We start from the raw sequence: 17,934 nt of genomic DNA, 5'->3' as shown, positions 1-17,934 counted from the left end.
GCGACTATAGGACCATTCTGAGATTTATGTTTGATGACTTTTATAAAACGGACGGGCATGGTCTTTTCGAATCCTCTGCTCACATTCAAGCTCAGCTGCAGCACACACAGAGTGCAGCCGTTCAGAAGATGTTGAAGAGCGCCCCCTCTACGCTATCAGTTCAGTTTTGTCAGAAGGACACCAAAATGGCAGCCTGCACTGCTCACATCACGTAAGTGTAACTGCATGCCCTATCATTAACAAATTAGACCTCTAGTGTGCTTTTTAATAACATGACAAACGATATTATTACCGGTTGAGTGTATGGTGTGTGTTGGTTCTTACGGAAATGGGCTGTGATGTATTTTGTGACCTGTGGAATCGGTTCAGTGGAGAGCGACCAAGTTAGTAACCGACGCGTGTAGGACCTAGCCATGGGTTTTATGGGTACAAGGTGGTACACAGGACAAGTCCACCTTCATAAACATAAGGATTGAAGGAATGTAGCAATATTAGTAGAACACATCATTGAAAGTTTGAGGGAAATCGGACAATCCGTTCAAAAGTTATGAATTTTTGAAGTTTTTGTGCAGTAACCGCTGGATGAGAAGACTACTGCAGTGTGTGAATAACTTAGATGTCACATGCGTACAACAATATATTATAACTTATAAGGAAAATATAAAGAGAATTTCACAAAATTTCATTTTTTGAAAAAAAGAACGCATTCCCCCGACTTGTTACCGACAAAATGTTATGGGTAATATTATTCCCCCTGCCTTTAGAAAGAGGCAAGTCAAGTGCTCTTTTATAATGCGTAAAAAGTGACAATAATAAATATGTTGAATTTTCTTTACATTTTCTTTATACTGTTGTACGCATATGACTCACAAGCTGTAGTAGTCTCCTCATCCAGCGGTTCCAACACAAAAATTTTAAAAATTCATAACTTTTGCATCGATTGTCCAATTTTCCTCAAACTTTCACTGATGTGTTCTACTAAGTGATATTGTTGCATTCTCTCAATCCTTATGTTTATGAAGGTGAACTTGTCCTTTAACTGGCTCAAACGCTCCGTGAGGCCGTGGCGTAGCTAGTATAAGGGGAAGAGCACCAGTATTCGGTCAGCTACCGGCATTCGGTCACTTATCACTAAGTTAGAGTAAAATATCCCATTTATGGCAGTTTAAGCATTGTTAAGGGTTTTTCCAACTTGTAAACAAATCAGGCAAATTATTTTCAACCATTTCATATATCATAGACAAGATTATTCATTAACGCAATTGTTTTCATGAAAGAAATTTAGCATTGACCAACGCAGTTTTCATGATTTACCAGGGCAAAACCCGGCACAATTTTCGCCGATAAGGTGATATGCGACGTAGTATTTCTGCTTGCGGCACGATGTACAATCCCTATGCAATACACGCGTGCTCCGCGATCTTTAGCTGAACGCCTTCACATGTCTCGCGGACATTGCGTAAGCGCCAATTCCCATTGCGAAAGCATGTGAAAATAGTGGGCGCACATGCATTGGCGGCAAACAAGATCGCAATTCTGGCGGTGTTGTTGATGTCTTTCTCGTGTTTTTCACATTTTTTTCCATGGTAACATCCACTTTCCGAACAAAATGGCGGCCCACATCGGCTCGCGAAAGTTCTATTTTATGTGAGGATATGTTTTCAAAATCCATGAACATCGAGAAAACGACAAAAAATCCAGTTTCTTGGACCATTGTTTCTTAACTGTTATTCTAAGAAGTACCGAAAATTTCATTTTGGATGCGATATGTTGTCATTTAGGTGAGAAAATTTCACTTTCGTCAGAGATCGTGCCCATTTTATCGGTTGGTTTTTGTTGATTGCTAGTGTGTTAGTATATGTGTAGTGTGCGTGTAACAGTGCAGTGCTGTGTTTAGTGGTATATTACCGTGTATGTTGTACCTGCCGCGAACGGCTGCACGGCCGCATACTGCCGCAGTTACTCTAGTCACCAGCCAGTAAGTTCAACTGTCACAACACACGCAAATCACATTTATTCACATACTTGCACACTCATTCACAACAGGAAACGGCATACTCGTGAAATAGGCCCCACCACTGCGTGTCCGTACCACTACTACTACTAGTCAGACTGTAGCTGTTAGTAATACTATTGGCGGCTCGCCTATTTATAATTATACTTGTGAATTCAGCCCCACCGTGTGGCATTCATCGGTAGGTAAGTACGGCGGTGGGGCTTCCTTCCACAGTATAATACTCGTGAATGCGGCCCCACCAAACGGCGCTTACGCGAAATTGATACAGCGGTGCACCCGATGGGGCCGATTTCCACAGCATAGCATCTTTCGTCCTCCCTTTCTTCTCAAAAGAACTCCCTAATGTCCCTCAACTGATTTAACGGCCAATTTAACCATAAATACAACCCTACCTAACCCTAAACCCTAACCCTAACCCTAGGACCTACCCTTGCTTGCTAACGCACGGGTGCACGCGCACTGCGGTGGGGCCTATTTCACGATTTTGCCTAGGAAACTCCCTTAGCCCCCTCCAAAAATCCATCCAAAATCCCAAATTTTACTGTCAAAACTCAGTGCAGAATCGGCGCTACTTTCCAATAGCCCGCGTGGACAAGGCCCACTTAATAAGAGTACGGGTCGCCAAAAAAGCACTAAAAATCGAGAAATAGGCCGTTCTCTTGCGGGATTTTTTGCTTATCGCAAGCTTGGAGTGTCTGTGATGGTATCCTCAAAAACGCAAAAGAAAAACAAAATTTCTGTACGTGCCGATACAGTGTTTCAATGACAATGTACAAAGGTTGAATGCAAGTGCCGAGTCCCCAGTATTCGGTCACCAACGGGCACCACAACGTCCCCGATGCAATTTTGCGCCAACAAGGTAGCGCGCGTGCATTTTTCAGCTGCCTTTAACACGCATATCGCGTGACCGAATACTGGTTGCTGTGACCGTATACTGGGGAATTTTCAAGGTGATAGGTCTATATTTTGCGATTTTGTGAAATTCTGTGTGATATTTAACAAAATGAAAATTGAGATTAAAGAAATTTGATATATTTCACTTACATTGCTGTGGATATGATGTACATGTATGTATTATTTTAGTTTGAAAAATATTGCAAAAAAGCTTAAGTGGCCGAATACTGGGGATGTTACCCTAGTGGCCCGAGCCGAAGCGTTCGGGCAGCCCGCCACCGCTCCGGTGGTGCGGTTACTACTTATACTAGTTTAGGCCTAATTCTTATACTAGGGTACCACTGAAAACCTGTGGGTGAAACAGCCCTGTCGCTGTCACCACGGTCACCACGGTCACCAGGGAGTTGGAAGAGAACGACCTTTCTGCTGTCACGTCGATAAGTCGCACATGGCGTCTGTTCGGGTGCAGCTCAGTCAGAGAAACCCACTCATGAGGCCTGCTCCCTCGTACGAGCACTCCTCCGCCTCACGAGGCCTCCGGAGAGCCTCATGACGCCCCCGGGGAGAGAGACTCGTGAAGCTCCCTGTTCACTTTTTATTCCTCTCACATTTGACATATAACTTGTCGCAACTTTTCACTGTGATTATTCGTTACACACCCATGTCCACTATCCGACCATGATGAAAAGAAGAAAAAATTCTGTCTGTTTTTCTTTTACAACAATCGAGTTTTAATCAACCGATGCACAGCGACCCATCGAAACATGGGCACCAGCAGGTTCGCTCAATGCAAGGCTGCCGTACCTAGCGGCCTGATCAAACTATATATTTTCGGTGCTTTTTTCTGCGGCTCTCACCTCTCCGGGCACAAATCAGCCTCATGAAGCTGAAGTCTGACATCTTTTTACAAAAATTCGTAACGAGAAAAATAAAATCGGTACTAACCTGATCTTGTGCATACATTGTATATTCCAAATTACTATTCCACACCTACTGGGTACATTTTACACAAAATGAAACATAATAGCTCATGAGATACTCTGCAAGATGGAACTCTCTAGATATCTCATATTACTCTATTGATATGCATAATATATGTACAATATATATATTTGTCTGCAGTTGTAAACATTGGTGTTTTAAATGGGATCAGAACTCATATTGCAATCTACAAGTAGATTTTCCTCAAATAGATATTCATCTGCCCTGCCCTCCACAGGCGGAAGCTGTTCCGGGCTCAAGTGCGGAAAGAGAAGAGAAAAAAGAGACGACAGGCAGCTGCCCAGATGAGAGATGCCGATAAAGGGGACAAAATTGCTGGCAAGTTCGTTTGCTATAAATAATACCAATAAGCCAACTGAAATGACAATTTGTCTGCCTCTGCACAGCAAGGAATGTTTTACGTGCCACAAATTAATAGTATGCATTTAGGTTTCAGCTTTTTTTTCATTTTTTTGTTAAAGTCTTCTAGTTTAAATGATAGCTAGTGGAGAGTTATTTTCCTCTTCTTTTTTGATAACTGTGTGTAAGTTCGTAGAGTGTCAAATCTGACTTTAGAGAAGAGTACAGTCAAACTCGGATACCTCGACATCGGATAAGCCGAATATCACTTACCTCGGGGGCAAAATGAAAGTCCCGATTGTTCCTATGGAGTTTCCGTGTATTAAAATTCGCGTAGCTCGAAAAAGATAACTCGAAGTTCGGTTACCTCGAAGGGAAATCTAATGTCCCGATCTTAATTAACTTATTGTTTTTCCCAGCATGTTGCTCGAATCGAAATTGTAAACATCACTTAGCATCTCCGATTAAGCGCGCGTGGACAGCGAAGACGTGTCACATGTTTTCACACTCGATTGTAAATATTCTGAGACCAGAACAATCGCGCACCCAAGAAGAAATACCCGATACACAGCTGACAAGGAAAATCCCCAACACCACACGTACATGGTATGCACATAGCACCCGTGCCAATGGAGTGCTTTACAATAGAGCACTACGCGCTGCCCCATCATTTGCTTTTCTTTAACCACTGTGTTTTGATTTTTGATCGTGCGCGTAGATTTCTCAACCGTCGGGGCGCACCTGCTTACGTTGACAGTTATATCTTTGCCATTTAATAATCACGCTCCACTGTCAAAACATCAATCTACCTCGTAGTGCCTTTTTTTAAACTATTTTTTTTTTTGCCTTTCACGAAGTTTACTTCCCCGAGAACGCAAGCACTGAAACTTTGTTTTTGTTTTTTTTTCCAGCAATGCGATTATGAAAATCTGGAAGTATAGGCCGATCACAATGAAGAATAGAATACACAGGGCTCCACACTAAGTTTTATCGGGCCACCAATATCATTGATTTTTATTTTCTGGTGGTCGAAAGTAAAATCTGGTGACAAAAAAAAAATCAGGAAAAACATTAGAAAAACTAAATCGGTCCTACTAAACATAGACAAATTAATATTAAGCATTATTGAAGTGAAACAGATGTCCATGTCTAAAACAAATGAATAGAAAATTCAATCATCTTACTCAGTGTTTAAAGATTTGACAAATAGGCGTAGATATTATTATAAAAGTTGATGCCCATATATTGAGGAGGTCAAAACTTACGTTTGAAATGAGAAAATGGGAGCATTTGCTGACACTTGTTAGCATCCGACATTTGTTTTAGCATTGTAAAAAACCGAAAGTTACCGTTATTCATTTCTAAATGTAAAAGCAAACAACCGACATTCATTTTAGAATCTTACGGAGCTGAATACTATCGTAATCCATTTCCAAACGTGAAAGCAAACATCCGCTATTTGTTTTAGCATCTAACTGAGCGGATTAATACCATTAATCAATTCCAAAATTTAAAGCAACAATCTGTTATTTATTTTTGCATCGTACGGAGCAGAATATTACCGTTATTCATTTCAAACATCCGACATTTATTTCATTATCGAACGGAGCCGAATGTTACTGCTGTCCACTTCCGAAAGTGAAATGAATCATCTGACAATTATTTTATCATCGCACGGAGCCGAATGTTACTGTTTTTCATTTTTGAACGTCAAGGCATAAAGACATCAGACATTTTGGACTATGAAACGTGTAGCTGAATGTTACTGATATCTATTTTGAAATGTACCGTAGCAAATATCCAATATTCTTTTTTTTTATCATCGTATGGGGCAGAATGTTACTGCTGTTCACTTCCAAACATGCCAAACGTAAGAGCAATCATTCGACATGTATTTTAGCATCTTCCGGAGCTGAATGCTATTGACATTTACTTTCGGACGTAAAAGCACATATCCGGCATTTATGTTATCAGCGTACGGAGTTGAATGTTATTGTTATTCACTTCAGAACATCAAAGCAAACATTCGACATTTATTTTAGCATCTTCCGGAGCTAAATGTTATTGCAATTTACTTTCGAACATAAAAGCAGACATCCAGCATTTACTTCATCATTGTCAGGAGTTGAATATTATTGTTACTCTTTTCCGAACGTCAAAGCAAACATCAAACATTGACTTTACCATTAAACGCAGCTGAATGTTACTGTTATTCATTTCGAAATTTAAAAGCAAACATCAGACAGTTATTTTAGCATCATATGGACATGATGGAGCAGAATATTACTGCTATTTTCTTCCGAACATAAAAACGATCATCTGACATCTATTTTAGCATCTTTCGGAGCCGAATGCTATTGCTATTTACTTTCAAAAGTATAAGGAAACATCCGACATTTATTTAACCATCGTACGGAGTTGAATGTTATTGTTTTTCATTTCCGAACGTCATAGCAAAAATTCGACATTTATTTCAGCGTCTTCCGGAGCCGAATGTTATCCTTATTCATTTCCGAACGCAAAATCAAATATCTAACATTAGTTTTAGCACCAAACGGAGCTGAGTCTTATCGTTATTCATTTCCAAAAGTATGAGCAAACATCCGACATTTATTTTAGTATCATACCGAGTCGAATATTACCGTCATTCATTTCCACAATTAAACGCAAAACTCTGACATTTATTTTAGCATCTTACGTAGCCGATTGTTACCGCTGTTCATTTTGAAAAGTAAAGGCAAACATCCGACTTTTTTTTTTTTTTTTTTTTGGTGGCGCGATCGGGCCACCAAAATCTTTATTTCTGAAATTTTGATTTCATTTCCTATTTTCACTCAATTCATTCATATAAAAGTTGATTCAATTCAAATTGACAAGCATGCAAACAATCAGTAGGCACTATAACAGACACCATGTTGAACATCGATAAACATCGGATAAGTCGAAGAAAATTCGACGTACGCGTACCTCGAAATTCGCGTACGTCGAAACATTTTCTTCAGTCCCGTCGAATTCGAGGTATCCGAGTTTGACTGTATAATTACAGTGTTCATAATGTTTGTTGTAATGTGCCCATATTTTTCCCTTTTAAAAAAGATAATGAGCAAAATATTTTTTACTGCACTGCAAATTTAGCGTTAATGTGGAGGGATGTTCTTCTGTGTCCCACTATGAATGAATGTGATTGGATATTGCTCTTAAATGTGTTTGTGTGTATCACTCCCATTGCAAAATCAGTGTTTGCTTTGTAAGCATACATTATCAGTTTCTTTTATGCATCTATCCTCTTTCTTTTACAACGCCATTACAAGTATACATTCTATTCAGTCTTTTGACTGTAAGAGATACGTACTTCATAGAATATATCATCTATCCTTCTCATCAATTGCTTACATTGTTTGTCACATTGTCTTTAGATGAAACAGAAGAAGAACAAGGAATGTCAGGTGTTGAGGGGGATGGCAGTATTCAAACTGAACAAGCCAGGTAATTACAGTACATTTCTTTTCTCATAAGTTAGCCTCTTCTAATGAAATAGTGTTGATGACAGCCCCATGTTCGAAACACAGTGTGGAAAATTGCTGAAGTTATCTGAGCACATTGTATTAGTTTTCTCTAAGCAGATTTACACCTTAACATGGGTGGACTTGAAATGTATGTTCCTTGCAATCCAACCTCGCCCTTTACGTTATTCAGAATATTTTGAATATTTAAGTTCTTGTTACCACTGATGTGGACCCTAATTTCTAGTGTGATTGCTGTTGTTGTGACTAATGCCACCGTTTACACTATTGTTTCAATAAAGAGATGGTCTAATGCATAAACTGGTAAAAGAAAAAGCAGTGGAAAAAAAAATGGTTGATGGCAAACATGTGATTGAATAATTTGAATGCATATATCCCTGATAGGTTAGAGGCCCATGCTGCATGGCTAGAGAGAGAGAACCATGCTCAGATGGAATTTGCTGAAAAACGTCAGACAGAAGAAGCCAAGAAGGAAAAGGAGCTAGCTGAAAGAGTGAGTCACTCAGACTGATTGATGAAAACACAAACACTCATGAGAAGCTGCAAACTAATGTGTTTCTTTTGCATTTGCTTTATTTTCTTCATCCAAACTAAAAAAAATTGATACAAGAAATGATACAAATTTCCAATGTGTGTTACACATCAAAATCTTGTGATACAAAGATAAACCAAATACCTGAAAACCAAACAACAGAGATAGTGTGTTATGTGGTTATGTATTTTGTTAGAAAAAGAAGTAAAAATGAGATAACACAAGTTACTACTCATTTTCTTAAGAGTCCTCAAATATGTGTATTCAAGCATTAGGCTGCTTTACACACCACTATACCAGCATGTATCCATTTAAGATGCATTGACATGATCAAAGTGTGTTGTTCCTGTCAAGCAAATATGAAGGCAGACTTTAGCAGTGTTTGTCTTTATTAAGCATTTATGACTTTTTAGAGTGGTAAGTGATCAACGATTGAAGACATATAAATATATATCTCCAAAGACAGCAACATATGATTTTTAAAAAATAATTCTTTATCCAAATTTCATTCAATTTCATATCACAAAATTCACGTTCACAGAAACAAAAACAAAACAGTATACAAAGACAAACTGCATTATACACAAACATTGTACAAACATACAAGCAGACAGACATCAAAATTAACACACACGCAAACACACACACACACACACACACACACACACACACACCCAAAAACAGAGAAACACAACAGACATGCATGCTTTATTCAGTATTTGCTCTACCACCATGGCTCTATGTCTTTTGCAGAAGCTAATACAGGATGAATGGGAGGAGCGACAGAAGAGGGAACGAGAACAGGAAGAGAAGGAGAGAGAAAAGAAGGACCAGGAACTTGAGGTGATGACTGAGTACCCTGCCTCTGTTGGGTGATGTCACCGCTTGGCTTGCACTGCCTTCCAGCTCTCATATCCACAATCAGTAAAGCATCACTACTATTGATACTTGGAGCATCTTTATGACTGAATGCAGGAAAGCTATGGGGGAAAATCTAGCAACAACAAATAGGAAAAATTACGATCAACCCACTATGAGATTGGTTCGTTACACAACACTTAACAAAATGAATAGCAGCTAGTGACTTACTATGAAGTAAGGGTTACATAGTTTGAAACATCTTTGCTATTATAGTTTAAGCTAGTGAATAAGCTCTTGACTAAATTTGACTGTGTTAAGCCATAACATACTGAGTACACCAAACACCAAACTCATCACATTTTGATACACTGTTGCATAACTGATTATAATTTACTAATAGATGAGTACTCTATCCCAAAGCTGATTGCACCAAGAATGTTTCCCATGCATTTCTTTTCTGGCATTTTATTGATTGTGCTTGTTGCTACATGGGTGTCATTTTCAATATTATGGTTTTAAATGAGTTTCTTGGACTTTGGGTTCAGAAAAGAAGTACATTGTACATCTGTACATGAAAATATCCTAAACTACATAATTGTTCTGTTCCTTGCATTTAGCATTGCATATATTAGGTATTTAAGATTTGTTTGTGTGTGTGCTTGCCTTTCCTTAACCTTGATACCGCTCAGCTACAGGATTGGGAAATCAGCTGTCATTTTCTCTCATCCACGGCATATTTGCGTATCTTTTTTACCTGGTACAATGGAACATGTCCTGGGTTTGCTTTGTTGATACTGAACAGTGTAATCATGACACAGGACCACAAGATGTTCTCTGATTACATTGAAGATGATGTATAATTGTACAACACAAGTAACGTCAGTGCTCAGTAATTTTGTATGTTTGTTCTCTTGAAATGGTGAAGTACTAATTCAAAGGGAAGTTGATTGAGTTTATGACAAGGTAGAACATGCTTTTGAACTTATGACCACTGTTTGGTTGGTTCTTTTGCTAAGCCAGGAAAAAGTTCAGATGGTACATTTATCTAAACCAAATTCAACAATGTTTGTGATGTCATTGTCATAATGTTGTGTTTGCTTGTTTTTATTATGTAGGCAATATAAGACTTGTTTTATGATTTTGAAGTACAGTATTGGGATTGCTTTTTCATCAAACTTGTCATTGATCCTGGTTTTGAGGGTAGCATGAAGTGAAGGTTTGTGAACTTAACAGAACTCTGTGTAGATTGTCATCCTCGTCATGTGACCATCTCATCCGTCTTCTCCAAATCTAGAGTGTCTTGAAACAGCTTGATGTGGAACTAGGCAATGAAAAGGTGAGAATAATTGCACTAATTAAAATCCATTCCTACAACTTTGGTTTAATCTTCTCCTATATATCTTGTAAAGAACATAAGCTCTCCCAGTTCAAGTTTACTGTAATAAATGAGTAATATTAAACAAAGAGAATTGTAGAAGTTTAATCAAGCTCTGACATATCATATGTAAAAAAGAAAGTTTAGAATTTTAGAGTTTCACATCTTTTCATGAAATTATTATATTAGTCACAACCACATTTGCATATTGGATGAGTGACAGATGGAATCAAAAAGAAAAGCTTGTATTTTTTTTTTTTAGTGAATGACCTTGTGATGCTGAATTTTTGGAAGAAGGGTTTGTTGTGGCTAAATCATAAATCGTAAACATGATTTCACATGAGCTCTTTGGAGTTCCCCTTGAAATATAATATTGAAGTGAACTTTCTTGTGCCAAATCAGCAGGGTTCCCCGCAAGAGTGGCGCAACCCAGACGCCCCATCTAGCCAGCCAAACCCTGCCCATGGCCAGGCAAACAAGCCAGAGAAGCGGAATGAGGTCTGTTCCTTCTTTGCAAAGACTGGTGCTTGCCGATTCAGAGACAGGTTAGTACCACACATAAAAGTAGCTGCCAGTCATATCGAAGCAATGTTACACATACTTTGCTTCTGTGTTGGAGGAATGGGATGACTTCATGCAGCTATGGACAATTTCATTGAAGTGGCTAAACCATCTTCATCAATTTTTAATCGACAAGTAGATCTGGATATTGAAAACACTTTTTTTTTTTATTGTCTCTGATTATTTGCTTGTTTGTTTTCTGGCAAAGCACTAGAAAGAATGACATTTGCACAAAATTATGTGCAAGTATGCACTGAACTTCATTTTGAGTAGTGTATCAGTATCCAAGAAGAAGTCTTACAACTGTGAGGGGAAGGAAAAAACTCCAGCAAAAGTGGTGCACAGAGTTCAAGTAGTACAAATGTATTAAGAGGGAGAATAGAGTGAGCGAGACAGACGGACAAAAAGAGGGACAGAGAGACTTTCAGAGACTCTAAGAATCATTTTCTAGCGCTCACTTTTTTTTTTTCATTTCCCAAATGTCAGATGTTCTCGGACACATCCACCCACTGAGAGCAGCCCAACTCTGGTGTTTTTTGGAATGTACACAAACTTTGGCCTTGGGTCTGACTTCCGGGATGAATACGATGCAGATGTTGGACTGGAGTGTGACGAGGAATCAGCATACGTCAACTTCAGGGAGTTCTATGATGATGTTCTACCAGAATTCAGGGAGTGTGGGAATGTTGTGCAACTCAAGGTAAGCAAGCACACATTTCATCACATTGTTAATCTTCACAGGACCAATAAAAAAGAAAAGCTGAATAAACAAACAAACATATGGCAAGACCAAGCAAAATCTTGTGCATTTTGTGCATTTGGCGCAACATATAAAAGCTGGTGCAAAAATAAAAGCATGCACATTTTTTTGCTTGTTATATGTATTACTGCTTATATTTTTATTCTGCAAAATTTAAAACACATACTGAATTCATCTTACCTGGCTGAGCGCAAAAAATTACTCGCGCTGAAACTCTCACTTTTACAGTATCTGTATGTATGCAATATCTACTAAACTAAAATTTAGATAGGTTACAAATTTGACAGTGACCCAAGACTTTGTGTTTGTCTACCATTATCCATCTCTTATATAATATTACTGATAAAATCAATTGGAATAACAGCAGTGCATTATGTTTTCCAAGCATTTTTTTTTTGTTCTGTCACACACTAACTTGGCATCATGCGCTCAAAAGTATGTGTGAGTATTTGACATTTGTAACAGTTTTTGCCACCACTTTGATCGTCATCAGAAGCTAGTTTGTTTGCAGGAAATGTGCTTAGTTTGTCGGTGACTGACTTCTTAGATGTTGATCACCTTTGATACAGTGCAAGTATCGAGACAGATTTCAGTTTCCTTTAGAAAATGGAAAAAGATACTGAGTACATTTTTGAAAACTTTTTTTACCATACCCTGTCACAGGTGTGCCGTAATTGGGAGCCACATTTGAGGGGAAATGTGTATGTTCAGTTCAGCAAGGAGGAGGAGGCATCACGGGCAGTGGAGATGTTCAATGGACGCTTCTATGGTGGTCAGCAGCTTGCTCCACAGTACTGCGCTGTCACCAAGTGGAAGCCAGCAATTTGTGGTACCACCTTCTCCTTTATCATTACATGTCTTTCTGATATTTTGTGTTTTAATAGTTGGAAGGTCCCCTTCCTAATGAAAATGTCAATGAGACACTGCTATTTCCATATGTAAGGAAGACCTTGTGAACTGTTGAAGAGTTTGCATATATCAGTACATCTGTAAATTACAAGTAGGCTTGTTGACATCCCTAACCCAAACAATACTTTACACATGTGACTTTTTAAATGTGTTAGGCACACACTTCTACAACATACAGCTCAGTTTAATGAGAGATTTCAAGGCGGCAGTCATACTGTCCTTTTGGAATGAATTACATCAATATGGTATTCATTTTGATGTCACTGTTGCTTCAATTCCAGGTCTGTTCCATCGCAATCGTTGTCCAAAGGGGAAACACTGCAACTTCCTCCATGTCTTCCAGAATCCCAACAGAGAGTTCTCAGGAGCGGATCAGGACTACCCACCCAGGATGCCCCATCGCCATGGTAATGATAAGTGGAGAGAACTCAATAGCTACACCCGCAGGAGACGATCACGAAGCAGGAGCAGAAGTCGATATGACAGGTGGAGAAGAAGTAGTCGCAGGAGGAGCCGCTCAAGGAGTAGGTCAAGAGGAAGACGGTCAAGGAGTAGGTCAAGAGAAAGGCGGTCAAGGAGTAGATCAAGAGGGAGGCGGTCGAGGAGCAGGAGTCAAGATAGAAGCGTGAGAAGACATTCTAGGAGGAGCAGAAGTGTTGAGAGGCGAGGCAACAGAAGCAGTAGCAGGAGTAGAAGTAGAAGTAAAAGTAGAAGTAGAAGTAAGAGTAGGGAAAGGAAAGGTAGAAGTGGTAGCAGGAGAGTCCAGCCTCACAAGGGGAGCAGGAGCAGGAAGGGGAGAACCAGCAGGAGTAGGAGTAGAGATAGAGAATCGAGTCATCGACAGAGTCATGGTAAAGAGTACAAAGACAATCATGGCAGGAGTAGAAGTAGGAGTAGGGAAAGGAGACCTCAAAGTAAGGACTACACTAAGGAAAAAGACAGGGTTAAGGAGACAAGAAGGGATAGGTCTCGAAGCAGGAGCGTGGAGCAAGAGCCAGATAGAAGCCAAAATAGTAGCGGACATAGTACCAGAGAGTACAAACAAAAACAATATCGGCATGAAGTGAGATCAGGAAGTAGTAGCCCAGAGACAAATGAAAAGGAGATAAATGGAAAGTTGAGGAGGTGTGAGGGAGAATGGGACGTGATGTACAAGAAGAAAAAATATCTTCACCATGGCAACAGTTACCATGATGATGATGAGGAGGAGGAGAAGGATGAGATATCTTCTGGAGATGGTCTTCAAGTGAAAGAGATATCACAGGATAAACTTACTGCGTGTTCCCCAAAATTTTCATCTAATAAAGAATTGGAATTCCATGTTGAGAGCCCAAGCAACAATGTGAAAAACCAGCAAGAGTGTCTGAAGAGAAGCAAAAGCAATCACGATGAAGCCAAGGATCCCAAAACTTTGAGACCATCGAAGAAGGAGAAAGAGAAAAGAAAGAGTAAGAAAAGCTCACGCTCAAAAAGACGACATGATCCTTGGGAAAGGAAAAGGAGGAGGCAAGAATTTATATGCTCAGAGAATGAGAGTTTGCAGTCAGATGAGGAAAGAGAGAAAAAGTCAGTTGATGCTGCTGAAATGATTCAAAAGGAGCTGGAACTTAGAGAGAGAATAAAACAACGTCAGAAGAATCAAATGACTGTGGCTAATGATGACCCTGTATCCAATCAGCCGGAGGTTGCACCTGTGGAGACAATTCTTGCTAGTGGTAAAGATGGCAGTGTTGTAACCAATGAGGATGACGATGAGAAAGAAGAAGAAAGGCTGAGGTTAGCTGCCATGAAATCTTTACGTGTAGCTTCCAAACTTATTGAAGAAAGATAATGCCAGTATTGGAATTCTACTGTTGTGTAATTTTGTTCCAGAACATTTCAGCATTGTTGCTTTTTTGTTTCTGTGGCAAGGAGAGGAACTGCCTTGTCTGCAAGTACTGTTTTGCTGCCTTGCTAAAAGAATGCATGTGAGTCATACAAACAAAACTAAAACATTTTGTACTCCAAGCATTGTAAATTGGAATCTTAATTGTGCATTCTGTTTTGCTGCTCTCATACTTACCACCAGACTCGTCAAATTTTCAACTAAAATAAAGCTTAGCTTGGAGGATAGCAACGATAGTTGAGGATTGCAACAATAGTTGAGATACAAACCTCAAGCAGTCATTGTTACTTGGTTTCTCACTTATGGTCAGTGAGGTGTCCCTACATTACAGGGGGATCCTGTTATAACAAGGTTGTCAGGTCCAGCTGATCTATCTCTTTATATCTGGACCCTCATCAATTCTGTACACTTGAAACAACCCCAACTATACACTGCATGGACATGTTTTGCTGGGATGGGGATGATGCAGTATTGATAAAAAGGAAATGATGGAATGTGACAGGAGAGTGCTAAAACTGTAAGAGTATTGAAAAAAAAAAAATCTATTCTCAATGCATATTGTCAAATGTTTTAGATTTCACAATAATCATGTCACAGATAGGACCTGCCTGTCATTAAAGATTTTATCCACGAAGCCAATTGCAGCTCAGAAATGATAAGTAGCATCTAGTACACACATACAGGTGGTGCTCATCATTTGGGGTAGTCTCTTTGACTGTAAACAGACAGAGGTAAGGAAGACAAGTGTAGAGAGTGATTATTCAACAATAGTTTGCTGGTCTTGACACGATGAGCAATTTTACCCTTGTTTGGTTCAGGATAAAACATTTTTCTTGTTTATTCACATTCTTGTAGATTTTTCTTAGATTTCATTTTTTTTCCCTCTTTCTTTTCTTTTTTTCTTTTTTTTTTGCCCAAAATATATGTCACAATGAAAGAAACTTTGATTTCCCTTTGGTCAACACATAAAGGATAGTTGGGACCTGGTGATTTACTGCATGAGGTAGGTTCTTGTTTCGGGCCTTGCTCCCCTTTTTGTGGCATTAAAATCTTTGCTTTTGCACAATTACAAATTAAAGGACAAGTTCACCTTCATATGCATAAGGATTGAGAAAATGCAGCTATATTAGCAGAACACATTGGTGGAAGTTTGAGGAAAATCGGACAATCCATTCAAAAGTTATGAATTTTTAAAGTGTCTGCGCAATCACTGCTGGATGAGAAGACTACTACAGTGTATGATGTCACATGTGTACAACGATATAAGGAAAATAAAAAGAGAATTTCACAAAACTTTACTTTTTGAATAAAGTGCACATTTCTTTGACTTGTTACTGACGTATGTTAGAGGTAATATTATTCCCCCTGCCTCCCGAAAGAGAGAAGTTGAGTGTTCTTTTGTTATGCGAGAAAAATGGAAATATGTTGAATTTTCTTCATTCTTTCTTTATAGAGTTGTACACATGTGACATCACAAGCTATAGTAGTCTTTTCATCCAGTCGTGACTGAGCAGAAATGTCAAAAATTCATAACTTTTGAACGGATTGTCCAATCTTCCTCAAACTCTCACTGATGTGTTCTACTAATATTGCTGCATTCTCTCAACCCACATGTCTATGAAGGTGAACTTGTCCTTTAAAAACTCTGGATACTGTATGATGGCAAGATGTTTAGAGAGCATACTTCTATGCCTGCTTCACATTTTAAGTAATGTGCACTCCTAGTCCTAGCTGTGGTGATATGTATCCGAAAAGCAGTGATTCAGAAATAATGCATGCATTTGTCTGAGCTGCTGCAATAGTCATCAGCTGCTGACATGAAAGTACTGTCGTAATATGTTCAAAAAACTTGGTGCTTGTCGATAGAGCTCTATCTTTGCTGTTCTGGGGCTGTCCAATTCCGTAGGCTTGTGACAAGAAATTTCTTCTTCCAAAACATTTTCTTCAAAATGTCACGGTTGGTAATCAGTGAGGAAAGAGAAATTAAAATCATTGAGATAATTGTTGAACATGTGTACGTTGTTATTTATTACAAGAGCGATGTTTGACTACAGATGCATATCTGGTACAGCATTAAGAATAGAAAACTACACCTGTATTTGTATTTTTTCTATCTAATTAAAGGAATATGAAATAATGCTAATTAGGTTTTTTCAATCATTATGAAGCACTATGAGTGTCCTGTGTGTTGTAACTCTCTGTACAGTATTGCATCTATAACTTTTATTTATTCAGACCCTCATGCAGTCAGGGAGGGATCCCATACATCTCAAAGCCTTGCAATATTATATGTACATGTATCTCTCTTTCCCATACTTCTGTGTTAGATGAGAATGAAATAATATATAACTGTAATCATTCATATGACGTGTACATACTCTACAATGAGTGGTACCGTTGCTGTTGATGAAGCAGCATCACATCATGTTTATATTTTGTTTTAGTGTACTGCGTTTCCATAGATTTGTCATTTAACTGATTGGATACTTGTCCGTGTGTGTTTGTGTTAATGTGCGCAGGTGTTTGCATTTCTGTCTGTGCATGCATGCTGACTGCTGACATACACATAGAAACACATACATTGTATTATATAACTGAAGACAGCACTGGCTGTCCAGATGATCTCAAACACATCAGAGCGCCCTCCTTGATACATAACTCCTTTCTAAGCTTAGCAAGGCATCTTTTGTCTCTTCATTAAGTGTTGCAGAAACAACATACAGTGTATACAATGTACAACTTTAGTGTTACACTATAGAAACAGCTTTATCTCAGGATGCTCACACAAAGACAACACTGATACAATAAGAAGCTGACACTACAATCACATAGATCTCTCTTGCGTCATGAAAACTTCCTCATTCAAGTAGGTATTAAGTTGCTTTTCTATCCCTAATCTAACTAAATGTTGATACATTGTTTTCCAAAGTAATTTCTCTGGTCCCAACAAGCAGTTTGTGTGGTATATTCATTTATTCTGAGTTTAAAGGGCTAGAGGAAATTCCACTGTATATTAGGTATACACCTGTCACTGTAGGCCTATACCCGTACATGTACTTGTAGTTCGTGGTTAATTGTTCACAGTGTTGGTCCACTCCGTGTTCAAGTTTTCTTCAAGGAATATTCCTAGAGTTGAATCAACCAAATAAAAGACACCGTACGTTGTGTTATGCAGATTAGGTAAGGGGTGACTTAATGCATATATATTGTATATATACACACACATATATATATATATATATACACACACACACACACACACACACACACACACA

The 17,934-nt window shown here is 38.8% G+C and overlaps 1 protein-coding gene across 1 annotated transcript; it reads left to right on the top strand.

The window, feature by feature from the left end:
* The first annotated feature begins 185 nt into the window (after positions 1-185).
* Positions 186-15,733, top strand: LOC139739067 (uncharacterized). The gene is made up of 10 exons (XM_071649679.1): positions 186-211; positions 4,131-4,231; positions 7,669-7,738; positions 8,161-8,269; positions 9,062-9,151; positions 10,464-10,505; positions 10,947-11,089; positions 11,592-11,805; positions 12,529-12,694; positions 13,056-15,733. The coding sequence occupies exons 1-10, from the start codon at positions 186-188 to the stop codon at positions 14,603-14,605; spliced, it is 2,511 nt and encodes an 836-aa protein (XP_071505780.1). The 3' UTR covers positions 14,606-15,733.
* Positions 15,734-17,934: the final 2,201 nt, after the last annotated feature.

Source organism: Diadema antillarum, unplaced genomic scaffold, assembly GCF_040938485.1.
Source record: "Diadema antillarum isolate AM-2024a unplaced genomic scaffold, OU_Dant_1.0 seq00000781_RagTag, whole genome shotgun sequence".
Classification (NCBI taxonomy): Eukaryota; Metazoa; Echinodermata; class Echinoidea; order Diadematoida; family Diadematidae; genus Diadema; species Diadema antillarum.
This window is presented reverse-complemented; position numbering and strand designations above follow the sequence as displayed.

Coding starts and splice junctions, on each gene's coding strand:
- LOC139739067 (XM_071649679.1), top strand. CDS start 186: ATGGCAGCCTGCACTGCTCACATCAC. Junction 8,270..9,061: donor AAAAGGAGCTAGCTGAAAGA/GTGAGTCACTCA, acceptor TGTCTTTTGCAG/AAGCTAATACAGGATGAATG. Junction 9,152..10,463: donor AGAAGGACCAGGAACTTGAG/GTGATGACTGAG, acceptor CTCCAAATCTAG/AGTGTCTTGAAACAGCTTGA.